Below are 20,373 nucleotides of genomic sequence, written 5' to 3' on the forward strand. Positions count from 1 at the left end.
AGTCCCCCGCTGGCGGCCATCTTGGATTATGGATCGGCTTCAAAGTAACAACACTCAGTCAGCACCTCATAAGGAACATTCATACCATGTTTGGTTTCATTCCATTCAGTGGTTCTCTAAAAGAAGACATTTGTATGTATTTCCCATAGGGTCCTATGTTAAACTAAGTCCCCCGCTGGCGGCCATCTTGGATTATGGATCGGCTTCAAAGTAACAACACTCGGTCAGCACCTCATAAGGAACATTCATACCATGTTTGGTTTCATTCCGTTCAGTGGTTCTATAAAAGAAGACATTTGTATGTATTTCCCATTGGGTCCTATGTTAAACTAAGTCCCTCACTGGCGGCCATTTTGGATGATGGAACAGCTACAAAGTAACAACACTTGGTCAGCACCTTGTAAGGAACATTCATGCTATGTTTTGTTACATTCCATTCAGTGGTTCTCTAAAAGAAGTCATTTGTATGCATTTCCCATAGGGTCCTATGTTAAACTAAGTCCCCTGCTGGCGGCCATCTTGGATGATGGATCGGCTACAAAGTAACAACACTTGGTCAGCACCTCCTAATGAACATTCATGCTATGTTTTGTTTCATTCCATTCAGTGGTTCTCTAAAAGAAGTCATTTGTATGCATTTCCCATAGGGTCCTATGTTAAACTAAGTCCCTCACTGGCGGCCATTTTGGATGATGGAACAGCTACAAAGTAACAACACTTGGTCAGCACCTTGTAAGGAACATTCATGCTATGTTTTGTTTCATTCCATTCAGTGGTTCTCTAAAAGAAGTCATTTGTATGCATTTCCCATAGGGTCCTATGTTAAACTAAGTCCTCCGCTGGCGGCCATCTTGGATGATGGATCGGCTACAAAGTAACAACACTTGGTCAGCACCTCCTAATGAACATTCATGCTATGTTTTGTTTCATTCCATTCAGTGGTTCTCTAAAAGAAGTCATTTGTATGCATTTCCCATAGGGTCCTATGTTAAACTAAGTTCCTCACTGGCGGCCATTTTGGATGATGGAACAGCTACAAAGTAACAACACTTGGTCAGCACCTTGTAAGGAACATTCATGCTATGTTTTGTTACATTCCATTCAGTGGTTCTCTAAAAGAAGTCATTTGTATGCATTTCCCATAGGGTCCTATGTTAAACTAAGTCCCCCGCTGGCGGCCATCTTGGATGATGGATCGGCTACAAAGTAACAACACTTGGTCAGCACCTCATAAGGAACATTCATGCCATGTTTGGTTTCATTCCATTCAGTGGTTCTCTAGAAGAAGTTCAAAATGTAAAAAGTTAACGCCGACGACGGACGACGACGGACGACGCCGGACGACGACGGACGACGGACGACAAGTGATGAGAAAAGCTCACTTGGCCCTTCGGGCCAGGTGAGCTAAAAAAAACGACCTAACCACGAAAATCCAACGTTGACAAATGAAACAGGAAGTCAAAGTCAGACGAACCTTTCCACATGACATGTCAACCTAACAATCATATCATACATCAAATATAGTTGACCTATTGCTTGTCGTATGTGAGAAATGGACTCAAAATGAAAACTTAACGTTAGAGAATATATCATGAAAATTGTGTCAAGGTCGTATGAACCTTGCCAGACGGGCATGTATACCTTGTAACCATTCCTTACACCAATATATATAGTTGACCAATTGCTTACAGTAGCTGAGAAACGGACATAATCTTGACATTTATAGTTGATCAATGAACCTTATACCAACATTGCTGGTATTGCTCCGTTTTTCTTTACCAAATAGGACATTATTACTTCGCTTTAATCATTTTTTAAAACAATCCGGTCCATGTTTTAATGTTTCTATGAAAACCTAATGTTTCACCATCTATGTGACAGAGGGTTACTTTGTTATGAAATTCAATGATTGTTTTCTGTATACCATTGTATCCACAAAGGTTATCGGAATAAACTTAGATTAAATAACCTCTAATGCAGATATGAGTCCAGAATTTTGAGATAAAAAAAGGGGGGGGGGGGGTTGCAAGTCAACGTTTGGGAGTGATACTAGTAAAATGTCTATACATTTATAATACATGTAGCTCCATAAGAGATACCTGGTCCCCCTTAATCCGTCTCTGTAATGTATGTTTGAACTATGGTAAGCCCGCAAGTCGAATGCTGGCGAGTAATATCCTTCTGGTTTACAAAGTTATAGGGCTCAGACATGGGATAGATTTGTTGATCTTTGTCCGTAACTCTTTAAAACATCCTCCATCCGTACCATGTATATCTTCTGTCTTCTCCGGATATAATGCATATCTACGGATACACACACAAACAACGAGTAGATGTTGTCGGCGTAATGCCCAGTGGCAATTATTTCATTCACATTCCGGACGAGAATAAATTAGCAATAAGTCCAACAGCAAGGCTCTACAAAGCGGGCCAACCGCGATGATGGACGGGAAGTTAGGAAATAAATGTGTGCATGTTGGATAAGAGCAGAAATGTTGACTCGGGACAGACCACCTACGGTCCCCGCAAAAGCTGACGCAAAGGTTTTTTAACGTGTAGAATGCGTGGCGCCTTTGCTATACGAGGCACCCGATTTAACGCGGAGTCTTACGTCCCAATTACAAATATAAAATCTGCAAATTCATTAAGGCAGTTCGACGGAACGGTGTGATTTTGCCACTCTCTTGCCAACACCCCCCCCCCCCCCTAAAAGTTCTTTTCCACCGAATTCAATCTCAGGAGACCAAATAACAGACATGGGCATAGATTTGTCAAGTCTTCCCTTGAGTAAATATAGACAATTATATCATGTGCTTATATTTGAATATGTAAAACTTGCTAAACCAGATCAATATTTGAAAAAGTTACTTAATGAAGCGTCAAACGGAATTGTATTGTGTCAAATGTAAAAATTCAATTCGTTTAAATGAAATTTCAATTCAAATCGATAACATGTCCGCCTTTTAAAATAGTCTCTCGAAATTAAACAGTCCAATTCATTAAACGCTATAAAACAAAATCAAAATCCATAAAATAACAATACTTCCATTCTGTAGTTTATAATTGTTAAAAGACACGGTTGATCTGCAAACAATATGTCACAAAGCATATACAATTTCATCACCATTGTGTATAGATATACATTTAAATTATTAAAACATTAATATCATATTAATTAAAATAAATTTTTTGATCTGTTGTACGATAAATTGCACTGATTAGTCTTCGACTTTAACATGCAAATTATGTAAAGTTTGAACTGCATGGATAAGCGTTGCTGGGGAGCATCGTATGGGGCTAAAGCGAGAGAAAACGAAGGCGTCGGAGACGTTGGTACTTCCGCCTATCAACCAATCCCAGTTTCCTGGTTTAGTTAGTAGGAGCTCGTAAGTAGAACTGAAATTGTTATTCTAACACAATATTCCAAGAGTCGGCATACTTATATTGCATGGTAACACGCATACTCCCACCTACTGTGAAAATAATCTTCATGGAAATGACAAAAACATTTTAAAGAATGGCGTTTTTCCTTATTGTTACTAATGCAACAATGAATAATATCAGAATTAAAATCCGTGTTGCAATTAGTATGATTAAGTGGTTTGTATCGGCTTTCTCACTATACCAAGTGGAAGGTACCACCTTTAAGACATGATCCAGTGGTATGTTCCTGGTTGTTTCGTCTGTCTTCTGTCTGACATGATCCGGTGGTATGTTCCCGGTTGTTTCGTCTGTCTGACATGATTCAATGGTATGTAAATTCTATAAAACATGACCCATTGATATATACCCTCTAAAAGACATGATCCGGTGGTATGTTCCCGGTTGTTTCGTCTGTCTGACATGATCCAATGGTATGTAAATTCTATAAAACATGACCCATTGATATTTACCCTCTAAAAGACATGATCCGGTGGTATGTTCCCGGTTGTTTCGTCTGTCTGACATGATCCAATGGTATGTAAATTCTATAAAACATGACCCATTGATATATACTCTCTAAAAGACATGATCCAGTGGTGTGTTCTGTCTGTTTGATATGATCCAGTGGTATGTACCCTCAAAAAGACATGATCTAGTGGTGTGTACCCTCTAAAAGACATGATTCAGTGGTATGTTCCTTCTATAACATGATCCAGTGGTGTGTTTCTTCTGCTTGACATGATCCAATAATATGTTCATACTATAAGAAATGATCCAGTGGTGTGTTCCGTCTGTTTGATATGATCCAGTGATATATATCCTCTATAAGACATGATTAAGTGGAAGACACGATCAAGCGGTATGTACCCTCTATAAGAAATGATCCAATGATATGTTCCTTCTGGCTGATAGGATCGAGTGGTATGTACCATTTTTACGACATAATCCAGGTGTTTGTTCCTTCGGTCTGACACGATCCAGTTGTATGTTCCTTTTTTTAGACACGACCCAGTAGTATGTTTCTTCGGTCCTACAAGATCCAGTGGTATGTACCATCTTTGAGACATGATCCAGTAATATGTTCCTTCTATCTGGCACGATCCAGTTGTATGTACCGTCTTTAAGACATAAACCAGTAGTATGTTCCTTCTGTCCCACACGATGCAGTGGTGGTATGTACCATCTTTAAGACAAGATCCAGTAGTATGTTCCTTCTGTCCGACACGATCCAGTGGTATGTACCATCTTCAAGACATGATTCAGTAGTATGTTCCTTCTGCCCAACACGATCCAGTGGTATGTTCAATCTTTAATACATGATCCAGTAGTGTGTTCCTTCTGTCTGACACGATCCAGTGGTATGTACCGTAAGACATGATCCAGTAGTATGTTACTTCTGTCTGACACGATCCAGTGGTATGTTCCATCTTTAACACATGATCCAGTATTATGTTCTTTCTGTCTGACACGATCCAGTGGCATGTTCCATCTTTAAGACATGATCCAGTAGTATGTTCCTTCTGTCTGACATGATCCAGTGGTATGCACCATCTTAACTCAAAAGGACATGTTCGGGTGGTATGCTCCTTCTGTCGGACATGATCCAGTGTTATGAACCATATGCGTGACACGTCACAGTGGTAAGATCCGTTAGTCTGACATAATCCGATGGTATGGTGCGGTTTTCCGATATGACACAATGGTATGTTTCGATAGTCTGAATCTATCTGATGGTATTATCCGTTTGTCCCCCCCCCCCCATCCAGTGTTTTGGACCACTTGTCTGTCACTATTCTAGTGATATGTTCAGTTTGTCTAAGACAATCCAGTGGTACGTTCCGTTGTTCTGCAACTATCCACTGTGTACATGTATGTATCACCTGGCTGACACGAATAAGTAGTATGTTTTCTCTGTCATAAACTACCCAGTGGTATTTTCCGTCTGTCTAATATATCCCGGTGGTAGGTTCTGTTCTATACTATCCCCTGGTATGTTCCTTCGTTCTGATATCAAGTCGTAGATACTAACTGGCAGACATGATGCAGTTAATGTGCTATCGGATGACACGATCAAGTGGTCTAACACGATTTAACGGGTTTAAACGGGATGTTCTATGGCTCACGCTCCCGTAGTATGTTCTGTCTGCCTGATACGATCTAATGGTATGTACGATCTGTCTGAAACAACCAAGTTACTTGTTCCGCTCGTCTAACACCACCCAGTGGTTTGTTCCGTTCGTATGATACAACCCAGTGAAATGTTACATCTGTTCTATACTATCCCGTGGTATGTTCCGTCTGTCTGACATGACCCACTGATATGTTCCTTCGTTCTGACAACAAGTCGTATGCATTAAGTGTCTGAAACGATTCAGAATAATGTACCGCTTGTTTGACACGACCAAGTGGTATGTACCACGTCTGACTCGATCAAGTGGTTTAACAAGCTTTGTGATAATAATCAGTGGTGTGTTTGACCTTAATGGTTAGAGCAAGTTGTATGCATAATCTATCCGACACAGTTCGGTAATATTTCTTATTGGTGTGTATCAGCTGTCTGACATAACGCGTTGATGTGTATCAGTAAACTAGTTTTCATCTAACTACTACACTTGTATTCATAGACGAAGCGTTAAATGCAAGCTGATTCCAGTTTAGTGTATCAGCTGTCTGACATAACTCGGTGAAGTGTACCAGCTGACACGCCCTGTTTTTTGTCGACTTTCCTTCAGACACAATAGTGTGTGAGGAAACGAACCAATGATGTGTTTCGACTGTCTGTCACTATTCAAAAATATGTATCTGCTGTCAGGCACTACTCCGTGCTGTGTATCACATGTGTTACAAAACGTAAGAGAAAGTCTCTTTTGTCTTCAATGTTCCTAGTCGTGTAGCAGGTAAAATACCAACGGTACGTTGACATTTCTAGTCGCTATGTATTTTAATACCTACAATTACAACTGTATAGTTTTTTTTCAAATTTTGCGCTTGTATTTGCAGAGACCGTTATAAAGATCTTTCAAGACCAAAAGAACAAAAAATAGAATGGTGGACAAACGTAGGGTAAGTAGGAGTTCATTTAAAATGATCTTTCCTTTAATCAATAAACCCTTTGAAATCTTGAGTAGTAACAGCGCAGCCTTTGCATGCTTTACTATTAATGGTCTTTCAGACTTTAAGCAATCTTAAAATCATGCCCTCTTTTTCTTAAAATATTTCCCCCTTTTAAAACTCGATTTAAAATATTGACTGTTCTAAACAGATGTTCTGTATTTTCCTGTAATCTCCTGATTAAAATTCGGTTACCGTAATTTTACAATAGTTATACAGATCTAATGAGATTAAATGAATTATTAAAATATATTGTGAATAGTCTGGTGACATGTATCAGATTTAAATCTCCAATTAAACCTGATATCATTATTTAAGGAACTATTCAGAAAACAATCATTTCTTTCCAAGTTCAAATTGCTTAAATATAACAGGAAAACTGTTTAATGTTTTCAAGTTATTAAATACACTGTTTAATTTGCAATCCATTGTAAACCACTATTACATAAGGTACTGTTCTGGCAAGAGAGAGCCAAGAATTTCCAATACAAGATAGCCTCGAATCACTCACAAACACGACAGATATTCCCATACAATACAACTACTCAAATAGTATGGACTCTTGGGTAGGAGCTTTAGACTCGAGTATACTAACTGATATATATGCAGATTACCGAGATGTATGCATATTACGCTGATAAACTAATTAGCTTCCATTAAATCATGATTGATATCGTCTCCATAGCTTCATATTCTAGTAAAGATTTCACAACTGTTGTGAAATTAAAATTAATATGTATGCATATAGGCATTACAAAATGAGCCATAGAAGACAGTTATAGTTTCTTAAATGTCTACCCCTGAAAATAATATCAAAATGGATATAACTAACGGAAAAATATTCCCGATCTTAGTAGATTTTTTCATGATTTGTCATATCAACTCGAATAATTCAGTCGTTATATTCCGCTCCTCTATAGGGTGGCTCCATAACCAATTAGGAAGGATCGGTTACGTAGAGGGTCTGAATGATTCAGAAATATGGTTGATCAGGAGTCGTCAAAGAAATATGGCTTATGATTAATCTATAATATCAATATTTTCCTGATACTAATATTGGCTTATGATTCTGTAAACTTTATGACTTTCGATATTTGATACTATGTAAGAGTTACGTATATTTTTTTTTTTCTTTCCTTTACTTTCAGTCCAAATGTGATGTGGGGGACACAGGAAATGATGTGGCCAGTTTCCAGAAGTATACCAGATGCCACTGATCGAGTTAAAACTTTAGCATCTCCAAAGAAAAATTTTCAAACAGGGAAAAGTTCAGGCAGGTAGGAATAAAAAATTCGTAAGGGTTCCGCGGAACCCAGTGTCTCGCCTACTTTTGCTGTTAGTCGCAGGCTCAACAAAAATGGGGAAAAAATTATTAAAAATTTTCCTCTAGATACTATCTTTTGATTGTAAGAAGTTCTGTTCAAGTTTGGTAAAAATCCAAGAAGGTTTATGAATCTAATAAATGTTTTAAAAACTTTAACTGCAGACTGTACGTAATGTTAACTGGAAGAAAAACTAAGTCCATTTATAAGTAATATACGGAAAAACAAGAAATAAATTTTTACAAAATTTCCTTCTAGATACTAGCTTTTGATCATAAACAAGCTTCTGTCCAAGTTTGGTACAAATCCAGGATAGTTTAAGAAAGTTATTAAAATTTTGAAAGCTTTAACCACAGAGTGAATGTAATGTTATCTGGCAGAAAAACTCAGTCCATTTATAAGTAAAATACGGATAAACAGGATTTTTTTTTAACAAAATTTACTTTTGAATACTATCTTATGATCACGAACAAGCTTCTGTCCAAGTGTGGTACAAATCCAGGATAGTTCAAGAAAGTTATTAAAATTTGAAAAACTTTAACCACAGAGTGAATGTTATGTTAAGTGGCAGAAAAACGAAGTCCATATATGAGTAAAATACGGATAAACAGGATTTTTCTTTTTACAAAATTTTCTGCTGGATACTATCTTATGAATAAAAACAAGCTTCTGTCCAAGTTTGGTACAAATCTAGGATAGTTTAAGAAAGTTATTAAAATTTGAATAAAATGCTCCGCTGGGGCGCAGCTTGATACGACCGCAGAGGTCGAACCCTGAACAGTTGGGGCAAGTATGGACACAACATTCAAGCTTGATACAGCACTGAATTTGGATTGTAATTAAATATTTGACACAGCATAGATTTCTGACACAGAACGAAAGTGGTCTAAGAACTTAAAAATTTTAATTTACCTATTCAAACCATATCATTATTATTTGCTTTTATATATAAATCAGAAATAACGGATTTAAAATGGAAAATTTTAAAGAAAAAAAAGGAAAAAAAATCCCCCCCGAAATTTTTTGAACCCCCTTATGATTCATCACCCCCAAACTCAATCCCAGCCTTCCCTTTGTGGTATGGTACCTTGCAGTACAATTTCAGAGAATAAACAGCTGCGCCATGAGAGCGCATGATACGCCCGTCGCTTTTTAAAGGAATAAAGTTCAATAACTTCTCAATGTCATATCAGAAATTTATGAAAAAATAAAGGGAGGTTATCTTAATAGATATAAACCAGTCATTAAAGTTTCATGAAAACTCATCAAAGCACTTTAAAGATATTGTCTGAAAACTGGAAAATCACCCCTTTTTTATGAATAAAATCCCATAACTCCGAAACGTTAAATCTAAAATTTATAATAATCGAAATGGAGCTTACGTCAATAGATATAAACCAGTCATTAAAGTTTCATGAAAACTCATCAAAGCACTTTAAAGATATTGTCTGAAAACTGGAAAATCTCCCTTTTTAATGAATAAAACCCCATAACTTGGAAAGTAAATATCAAAAATTTATAAAAAACGAAAGGGAACTCACATTAACAGATATAAACAATTCACCAAAGTTTCATGCAAATTGGTTAAAGCGTCTTTGAGTTATTGTCGGACATGTTGACGACGGATGGACAACAGTATACTATAATACGTCCTGTAAACGGGCGTATAAAAAGGGTGCAATTTCATCAATGTCATTCGTTTTGGAGAAATATACCCTATTTGGAGATATTTCATGAAATTGCAATCCCGTGGGTAGATTCATTTTACATCTTAATTTATGTTCCGTTTTTTGCTTGACCCTAGTCCTAAAACACAAACATTGTGTGGCGATATTTACATTTTCTTTAATTTTTTCGTGTTTTCTTTTTCATTCATTTTGCTATTTGCTATTTTCAACTTTTATAATCAAGCTGTCACGAGCTTCAAAATTAAAATAAACTGCTTCGCTGAGCACAGCTGGATACGCCCGCAGAGGTCCAACCCTGAACAGTTGGGGCAAAAATGGACACAATATTCAAGCTTAATACAGATCTGAATTTGGATTGTAATTAAATATTTGACATATTATAGGTTTCTGAATAAATGTAGTCAAAGAACTTGAAATTGGTTATATGAATTGAATTCATATTCAATTAAAGATTTCTTGCTGTTGTGCTATACACTGTGCTGTTGTGCAATACTTAGTAAATCTGTTGTCAGACTATAGACAAACAATAACTTCTCAATGTTATATCAGAAATTTATAAAAAAACTAAAGGGAGGTTATCTTAATAGATATAAATCAGTCATCAAAGTTTAATGAAAACTGCTCTAAGCACTTTAAGGATATTGTCCAAAAACTTGAAAATCAACCCTTTTTTATGAATAAAATCTTATATCTCGGAATGTAAAATCTTAAATTTATATTAATCAAAAGGGAGCTTACAACAGTGCAATAGATATAAACAATTTAGCAAAGTTTCATAAAAAATGCTGAAAGCATTTTTGAGTTATTGTCCCAAAACTGGAAAATCCCCCTTTTTGTAATGAATAAAACCCCATAAATCAGAAACGTATAGTCTAAAATTTGAAAAAATCAAAAGGGAGCTCATGTCAATAGAAATAAACAATTCACCAAAGTTTCTTGCAAATTGGTGAAAATGTTTTTGAGTTATTGTCCAAAAACTGGAAAATCCCCCCTATTTTAATGAATAAAACCCCATAACTCTGAAATGTAAAATCTATAAAATTTATAAAATTCTAAAGTCTAATGTCGATAGAAATAAACAATTCACCAAAGTTTCTTGCAAATTGGTGAAAATTTTTTGAGTTATTGTCCAAAAACTGGAAAATCCCCCCTATTTTAATGAATAAAACCCCATAACTTGGAAATGTAAAATCTAAAATTTATAAAATTCTAAAGGGAGCTTACATCAATACTGAATAGATATACATGTAAACAATTCACCAAAGTTTCATAAAAAATGCTGAAAGCATTTTTGAGTTATTGTCCGAAAACTGGAAAATCCCCCTTTTTGTAATGAATAAAACCCCATAAATCGGAAAAGTATGGTCTAAAATTTATAAAAATCAAAAGGGAGCTCATGTCCATAGAAATAAACAATTCACCAAAGTTTCTTGCAAATTGGTGAAATTGTTTTCGAGTTATTGTCCACAAACTGGAAAATCCCCCCTTTTTTAATGAATGAAACCCCAAAACTCGAAAACGGTAAATCCAAAATTTATAAAAACCGAAAGGGAGCTCACGCCAATAGATATAAACAATTCACCAAAGTTTCATGCATATTGGTTAAAGCAATTTTGAGTTAATGTCCGACATGTTGACGACGGACGGACGGACGGTCAACGGTATACCATAATACGTTCCGTAAACGGGCGTATAAAAATGCTTGTTTTTTGGCCCCTTTTTGGCCCCAAATTCTTAACGTTTAGGGCAATTACCACCAAACTCAAACCCAGCTTTCCCTTTGTGATATGGAACCTTGCAGTACAATTTCATAAAGATCCATACAATTACACACAAGTTATTGTCCTGAAACTAGAAAAATGCTTGTTTTTTTGCCCTTTTATGGCCCCTAATTACTAAAATTTTGAGGAAATTACCCCCAAAATCAATCCCAGCCTTCCCTTTGTGGTATGGTACCTTGCAGTACAATTTCAGAGAGATCCATACACTTGAACACAAGTAATTGTCTGGAAACTAGAAAAATGCTTATTTTTGGCCCCTTTTTGGCCCCTTATTCCTAAACTTTTTGGGCAATTACCCCCAAACTCAATTCCAGCTTTCCCTTTGTGATATGGAACCTTGTAGTACAATTTCATAAAGATCCATACACTTTTACACAAGTTATTGTCATGAAACTAGAAAAATTCTTGTTTTTTGCCCCTTTTTGGCCCCTAATTCCTAAAATTTGGAGGCAATTACCCCCAATATCAATCCCAGCATTCCCTTTGTGATATGGAACCTTGTGATACAATGTCAGAGAGATCCATAGACTTACACACAAGTTATTGTCATGAAACTAGAAAAATGCTTGTTTTTTGCCCCTTTTTGGCCCCTAATTCCTAAAATTTGGAGGCATTTACCCCCAAAATCCATCCCAGCATTCCCTTTGAGATATGGAACCTTGTGGTACAATGTCAGAGAGATCCATACACTTACACACAAGTTATGTCTGGAAGTTACAAAAATGCTTATTTTTGGCCCCTAATTCCTTAACTGTTGGTACCATAACCCCCAAAATCAATCCCCACCTTCCTTTGTGTGGTATTGAACCTTATGGTAAAATTTCATTGAGATCCATTCACTTAAACTAAAGTTAGAGTGCGAAAACTAATGTGTCTTCGGACGACGACGACGACGACGCCAACGTCATACCAATATACGACCACAAAAAAAAATTTGCGGTCGTATGAAAACTTTAACCACAGAGTGAATGTAATGTTAACTGGCAGAAAAACTAAGTCCATTTATGAGTAAAATACGGATAAACAGGATTTTTTTTTTACAAAATTTATTTCTGGATACTATCTTATGATCATAAACAAGCTTCTGTCCAAGTTTGGTTGAAATGCAGGATAGTTTCAGAAAGTTATTAAAATTTCAAAAACTTTAACCACAGAGTGAATATTTGTGGACGCCGCCGCCGCCGCCGCCGCCGACGACGACGCCGACGGAATGTAGGATCGCTGTGTCTCGCTTTTGCGACAAAAGTCGCAGGCTCAACAAAAAGCAGTTTCAAAGAAATTTCTAGTGAAAATAACTTAAATATCAGTTAAACTTTTCACCTGGTTGTAACTCCGATTAAAGGGGAACAAAAGTGAAAATATATGTAGAGTAGTTTGTCTGTATTTAGTCTTATATGTTGGTTGCTAAGATTAGTCCACTTCAAGATTATGGTATATTTCAGTACACAACAAAACTTAATGTGTATTGAGAAAATAGGCAGTACAGATGTAGTGGATTAATTAAAACTGTAATCGCCTTAATATGGTTTTAATATTGAACATGGTGACTTTTTCAATGGAGGTATATAAAATTAAATAAAGTTTGATGGCGAACGATGTAAAATTTGATTATGAGAATCGGATCGCTTTCACTGTTCGGAGATTATGGAGAAGAAATAGAACGACCCCCTAACTGGGAACGTATAAAATATCTAGCTAAACCTAAAGTAATCAAGAGAAATGGGTCGTTCTATCGAGCACAGTAAGTAAAATAATTCTATTCATAGACTGACAAAAACTTTCTATCAAAACACCAAAGCATAGTTCAATGTTTCTATCTTTTGTGCACGGAATTTTTAAATGCGATAAAATAAATCGAAACAAATTTAATTTTTCACCGAAAATACAGAGAGTTTATAGAGTTTCAGCATAATCTGAATAATTTTCGCGTGCGTCATTGTCATTATACATCAGCTTATGTTTCAATAAATAACCTTTAGGGTTAGGGTAGGTCTGATAAATGCATTGACATATCTCTAGTTCTTGAAAGTCATACTTTGTTTATGGAATCACCAAATGCAACTGATCACGTGGTTTTACTTGTCATAAGAAACACGAGTTGCCACTGAAGTAACACAATGTTTTCCCCCTTTCATGGCACTTGAGTACACAGTAAGAACAGTAGCTTGTTCGATCTTTAATTTTCAGTGTTATATTTTGAAAACGGCTTTCTTCTTTTTTGACAAGATGTCATCCGTCTTTATTCGATCGTATGGCTTGTGATTGCCCTCATTGTATCTTTTTAATTTCTTTTCGTAACGTTCCGAAAAGGATCATACAATTATCTTTTACCCAGTCAATAGTGTATATATCTTCACACAATTTTTCAGAATGTTCCAGCTAGATTTTGTTAAATTTTATATTTAAATAGCGGAAGTGGTGATGTTTTGTTCTTCAGCCACAATTCTTGGGAGGGCATCATGCATTGATTTGGTAGCAATTGGTGTTTATAACCATGCTTACAGAAGTTATATAATTTTATTTTATTATTGTATTTTTTAACTTTGGTTCATAAATATAATTCTTAAGGTAGTTCATTGTTGTACCCTTTCTACAGCCATATGACTTTTACAAGATTTTCAACTAAATAACCAACTCAATTGTACTTAGGTACAGCTGGGACTATTATACTAACGTTAGTATAATAGTTCCAGGGTACAGGGTCAATTTTGGATGGTCGGCTATGGATGATTCTGATGACATTTAGTCCAAATCGACTCACTGACATCAGAAATATTTTTTTCAAAGTGTGCTACACAGGGAAATTTCACTCATGTGAATTGAGATTCATGTGCATCTCAAGTGAAATTCACGTGAATTATACCTCAAACGAGCTTATACGTGAAACACGTGAATTAATTTCACGTGAGTTTCATGTGTCTTTCATCGTGAAAATCAATTGAATTTTTGTTCATGTGAATTTTCAAAATAAAGTTATTCAAAAAACATCTAAATTTTCAAATTTAATTAAAATCATGAAAAATACAATTTTTTTGTGTGAAGTTCATGTGAAATTCATATGAAAATTTGCACATAAGAATCATTTGAAATTCACATGAAATTTTCACATGAGTTTCACGTATAAGCTTGTTTGAGGTGAATCTGTGAGATTCATGTGAAATTTGCTTGAATAAATTTGCCTGTGTACCTGATGAAAAGCTCTGAAAAACCTTCTGGCTTTGACAAGATAAATCAAATTAGGGATTTTATTTTAGACAAAGATTGGTTGTTTTAAAGTTTCATTGAAATCCATTTATGTGATAAAATACCAGTTGTGGTTTTCAACTGCATACCTCTAGAATTGGCAATCGCAAACTCTGTTTTGGTATTGAAAATTTGAAATCATTTAATCAATTCCATTGGTAATATAAATTAATAGTGGTCCAGAATGACCTTAGTGCTGAAAATTGAATAAAAATCTCATTGAGATGCATAGAGACAATGGGACCAACGCACAAAAATCCCTTTTACACCCCTACTGGACATCAGCATTTGACAATTTTAAGTTTCAATTTTGCCACTCTTTTGCAGACCACTGTTTTACTACAGCTGTGGACGGTCATCTATGGTATGGGAGCTGAAACCTCTACAGCAACAGGCAAATGTTAGGGTACAAGAACTTTCTAGATCTAAAGAACTACATAGAGATCACCGAGAAAACAGGTAGGTTATTGTTTTTGTTTACAGTATTTGTATGTTTGAGCACCCTAGGTAGCACCTCACCTGCTTTAGGAAGCATATAACAAGTCTTGAGAATCAATATTATAAATCAAATTAAAGAACATTGTTTCAGTGGTGGATCCATGACTTTGAAAAAGGGGCTCACTTAAAATACAAAGTATAGTAATTTAGAGATAACTGTACTGTATTTGAAGCTTTGTGGACGTCCATCGGTAGTTTTACTGTCGCAAATTTAGTTTACCTGGCGACGCGTAGCGGAGACAGTAAATGGATATTTGCGACAGTTAAACTACCGATGGACATCAGCAAAGCTTAAATACAATACAGTTATCTCTATTCTAATGCAAAATAAACAAATCATTCAATTTTAGTCGTTATTTCAGTGTAAAATTTTCATTAAACGAAAAATCCGCGAAATGATGTTTTCTTCATTGGCGCCATAACTAGGTGACGTCATATGTATGCTTCGGGCATCAAATGTAAACACCAGGCGTTTTCTTGCTTCTTGTCCGCTTCAACATGTTATAAAATTTGATAAAAAGAAGATTTCTAGGTGCAAAATGTGAGTTTTTTGCTTATTATTGAAGAAATTACATGTCAATACATTCAGAAATTCAAAATGTCGGCTTCCTTAGTTACAGACAGGGAGATAGAGAATTTTACGCTTATTGCCATCCAATCAGAAACATTGATACAACATAATTGCATCAGAATTAACCATACCCCCTCCCCCCATAAAAAAATAACTTGAGTGTTACATTGCTTTTATGTCTGCTTACTATTGGATTGAAAAAAATCATTCTGTACTGAAATTGAATTGAGGTGCAAAATGTTTTCTAGGCATAAAGAAATACATTGTAAGGCTTTGTCATGTCAACAGACTCATTTATTTTCTCCCATCGCACAACCTTTTGGTTGAAGTGCGGATTTATTTTAATTCATGATACATAATTAAATCGTCTATTTTAAAACAAAATTACTAAATATATAAAATTTTCTTTTTTTAATGGCATCAATGTTTATATTGCTGCAAAAAACTTATCTTTATTATTGACTTCATTTTGTCTTTACTTATAACTTATTTTGGAACAGAGATAACGTATACTGGAGAGATTATTACAACTATATACAACAGTAGGTCATCATTGTTACATGTTGTCCAATAATATTATTTTAATAGCTGTTGCTTTAACAAACTACATTTACTAGTTAGGTTTACTAAACTTTTGCCATGGCGTTGTCAGTTTATTTTTTACTTACGAGTTTGAATGTCCCTTTGGTATTATTCTTTTACTATAAAAAGAAGAGTTTCCATCTATCAATGAATAATTTAATTTTGGATGTAATGCGTCTTCTGATTGGCTGACGTTGTTTTGTTTATCAGCTCATAGACATAATTTTGTCATGTGACCGTGACGTCATCAACGTTTTTTCATGGTTTACTCTGGTTTAAAATGGAATTTAGAATTAATTTATAAGAAATGACTGTAATATTTTTTCTGTCTATTCGAAATAACATAAAAAATGTGGTGCACACTTTAAAATAACCTGCTACGCCAGTTATTCAGTGTGCACCACATTTTTGATGTTATTTCTTCATAGACAGAAAAAATATTAAGTCATTCCTTAAATATTAGAATGCTTTTACCATGATTTTCGTAAGACATTGTCACAAACTAACTGTTACAGAAAATGTTAAAATGATATTTATCATTACTTTTCATGCTTTTAAACAATGGCCTAATGCTACCAACTTATAACAGTCATTAACTTACTATATATGGCAATTAAACACTGATATGTTTCAAGTCATTCAACGGACCCCACATACCATAAAGAATAAGAAATCAAATCCGTGCTTATGAGATCTCTAGTCTTCACTGTTTTTATCTTAAAAAGTAAAATATAATGCCTTAGATTGTATTGACGTCATAAGCATTTAAAACAAATTCCTCAAAAAAATTTGTGATATATCAGCATGCGACTTAATGCATTCTTAATGTCAATCTTTATAACAAAACATAATGCCATTATTCAATAACCACTCAAAATCCTTAAAATACTATTAAAGAAACTCTAAATTCAATTCTCAACTTATCATAGCCAAGAAAAGAAATTCACTGTTTATACCTTTTCCTAAAACGAATACATTGATTTTTAAAACAATGAAGTCATGTTGTTTTAATCAGAATGTTGCTTTCTGTTTTTGTTTTGATTATATTTTAACTTGAGTTGAATATTCATATTTACATCAATTATATTTGAAATTCTGTAATATTGCTTCCTGCTATTAACCATTGCCCTAATAATGTTATATAAGTAGCTATTTATGTATTAATAGGTATATTCCCTTATTGAGAATATCGTTCTCTAGTGCACAAGTTAACTTTCTTAAGAATCGTAACCATGCAGGTTTATTTGTGAGAGTTGTACCTTCAGAAAAAGCAAACAATGAGTTTAAATGAGTCAAGAAGATGAATTTCATCAAGAACATTGAATGGTTTTTATCGTAAAATTCTTTTTTGTCAATTATTCACTGATGCAAAATTCAAAAGCCAGGGAAATTCCTTCTGTATTTGATACTCCTGGAATTTAGTAAATGTCTTGAAGGCACTGTTTGACATCTTTTGACGAGCTCAAGATACTTTTCCATTACTTAATTTTTTCATCAATTGTTTATTTGCCAATTATGTTTTTTTCTTTCTTAGTCAGTAACAGTTATATAGCTTCTACACTAATTTATACCAATATTAATAAATATATTTTGGTTACCAAACATCTTGGAGTAATTTTGTCGAATATTAAATCCTTACAAATGCTTTAAACTTATAAAACAGGGTATGTTGTTGGTGGTTCATTTTTGCTATGATATGGAATTTTTTATCGCAATTTTAAGTTCATGTACACTTCCAGCAGAACTAGAAAGTTTTTATGTTTTAAGAATCTGCTTCATGCTACCATTACATGATATATATGTTTATCCTCTTTAAGTTAAAGTTTATTTCATATTTTAGGCGGGAGTATTTATACAGCTGTGGACGTAATACACCAATATGGCTTGTGGGTAAAGGAGCACAACAGGCTGAAGACCGGCCTCGAACACGACAATTGGCAGAACCTAAACAGCCACCTAAAGAATATGAAGGAGCACGACAAATAGAAACAATCATACCAAAATCTGCCTTGAAAGGTGAACCAAGTGAAAGAACCCAAAGTTTGTCTTTCCCTAAGAAAAGGCCTGAAGGACCATTTAGAGATCCTGTATGGTCGGTAAGTTAATTAAAAAAAAATCTATTCTCTTTATATTAAGAGACAACAACGATGTCATATTTTAGAATACTATTACCGTAATATATTTTCAGACAATTACAAAAATAGCAATATAGAAAAATTGTTTCCGAGATTAGGATTTTTTGGAAGCATCATGCCATGTTTGATCTACATGTAACAACAACCATCAATCAAATGATTTAGTGCATTGTTCATCTTCATCCCAAATTAATGGAATGTTATCAAAAAACGATCAATTATACTCGGTTGAATCTTTTTTTATATAATCAATGTTTAAAAAGCTCAACATATCTAAGCATAACCAATAAACTACATAGCAAACCTTGACATAAAACCAGTCAAGGTTTTTATTTACTATTATATCTATATTTTGGATATGTATTTTCTTTCTTTCAGGTTCCTGTCTCTGCAAAAAATGCATCTGCAACTGAACGATGTGCTGAACTAGCTAGATCAAAATCAACTCCAGATTCCTATCAAAAACCAAAAGATGAGATGTGGCCCATTTCCAAAGCAGCAAGGCGTGCCACTGCAACTCCTCGTGTGGATGAACTATCAAAACCTATAGTTAGAGCGTCTATGGACCATGTGCAATTTAATCCTGATGCATTCTTAGTTAAAGAAACTGCTCTGAAAGGAGTTGTTCCCAAACGAATTGAAACACTATCTAGACCAATAGATAGATAGTTTGAAAAATTAAATTTGTCACATTGGAAACAGTATTAATTATTTATTTATTAACATTTTGGAATTGTTACCATCACAGTATTATTGATGTTTGTTGATAAATATAAAGTTACAAATGTTTTCAAAGGTGCTATCACCCTGTATCTTTGTTAATTATTTGAAATTCTATGAAGCATTTTTAAAAGAAAAGAAATAACAATTGAACAATCGGAAAGCACTATGAAAATATTTCAACCTTTGTAATTATTTAGCTGATTAAAAACCTTTATAACATGTTAAGTGTAAAATATTACAATATTTCCATACAACCAGTTTTTTTTCGTGATTTATTCTGAATATACACATGAAACTGTTTAAATATGTTTTCTACTGGATAAAAGGTGTAAATTGTATTTTACAACCTGACTTATGCTTGTAAAGGATTTTAAATTTTTTTTAAGTAAAAGGTACATATTTTCTCCATAACCTGGAGCATTAAATCAGTATTATCATGATTATTGTAACATCTGAGGAGACAGATGATAGTCATCTATTTAAGATTAAAATACAGTACTGTTTAAGTAATAGATCATGAACAGAAAGTTTTAAAGTGTAGAACTTTGACCTTAATATTTTTTTTATTTCTTTGAACATTGTGTGGGTGTGTCTACTACATGCATTTTGCTAAATCTTTTTTTACTCTTTTTACAATTGATCTATCATCAAGAACTGCCAGAAATTGTCATCATTCTAATGTTTGAACTTGAATCTTATGGCAAGTTGAAATTGGTTGTGTTTATATGCTTCTACTCTGCAACAAGTGGAATACTTGCTTGTTGTTACAGTATCATGAGTTTTAATTGAAATAACTTCCTAATGAATTGGAGATACTTTCTACAAAGAACACTGTCAAAATTCTGTAGTAAGACAAAAAGTACTGTCAACACAAGTAAAACTTCATACTAAATATAGCTTATACTCAATATCCCAGCAAAATTGAGGGGTTAATTTTCTGGCATTCTAATGTCAATGTCAATATTATTTATCAAACTATCAACATTGTCATTTTGTGAAAAAACTTTTGAGGATGACAATATTATGTTATAAAATTTTGATGATGTTAATATCATGTAATAAACTTTTGACAATGTCAATATTTTGTTGTAAAACTATTGACATTGTACATGTTTTGCCATTCATTGCCATTTTATTCAGGTTCGAATATCATTAAATGGATTTTGTCATGCTGCAATTTGTTATTTTCTTTGCACATGGTTTAGGTTATGTCTTCTTAACATCTATGTTAATTTTTTTTCTCTTTGTTTTATTTGTATGATGATTGAAAATAAATCTGCTGTTAAGCAATGAGTT

The 20,373-nt window shown here is 34.4% G+C and overlaps 2 protein-coding genes across 7 annotated transcripts in view; one reads left to right on the forward strand and one right to left on the reverse strand.

Moving 5' to 3' along the window:
* LOC127736127 (testicular haploid expressed gene protein-like) overlaps positions 1 to 20,367 on the forward strand; it is a 34,204-nt gene extending 13,837 nt beyond the window's left edge. For 4 of the 6 annotated variants that reach the window (XM_052246681.1, XM_052246680.1, XM_052246676.1 and 1 more), the window contains 6 exons: positions 6,424 to 6,486; positions 7,683 to 7,811; positions 14,896 to 15,027; positions 16,138 to 16,179; positions 18,060 to 18,315; positions 18,733 to 20,367. In XM_052246681.1, the coding sequence (XP_052102641.1) occupies positions 6,424 to 6,486; positions 7,683 to 7,811; positions 14,896 to 15,027; positions 16,138 to 16,179; positions 18,060 to 18,315; positions 18,733 to 19,023 (913 nt within the window). In that variant the 3' untranslated portion in view covers positions 19,024 to 20,367. Of the gene's footprint in view, positions 1 to 3,201; positions 3,387 to 6,423; positions 6,487 to 7,682; positions 7,812 to 14,895; positions 15,028 to 16,137; positions 16,180 to 18,059; positions 18,316 to 18,732 lie in introns of those variants that run through there. The other 2 variants (XM_052246678.1, XM_052246677.1) reach the window with 2 other exon arrangements.
* Positions 1 to 20,373, reverse strand: part of LOC127736128 (uncharacterized) — a 50,252-nt gene that overhangs the window by 20,322 nt on the left and 9,557 nt on the right. The gene's annotated exons all lie outside the window — the stretch shown is intronic.

This window comes from Mytilus californianus, unplaced genomic scaffold (genome assembly GCF_021869535.1).
Source record: "Mytilus californianus isolate M0D057914Y unplaced genomic scaffold, xbMytCali1.0.p SCAF_3, whole genome shotgun sequence".
Classification (NCBI taxonomy): domain Eukaryota; kingdom Metazoa; phylum Mollusca; class Bivalvia; order Mytilida; family Mytilidae; genus Mytilus; species Mytilus californianus.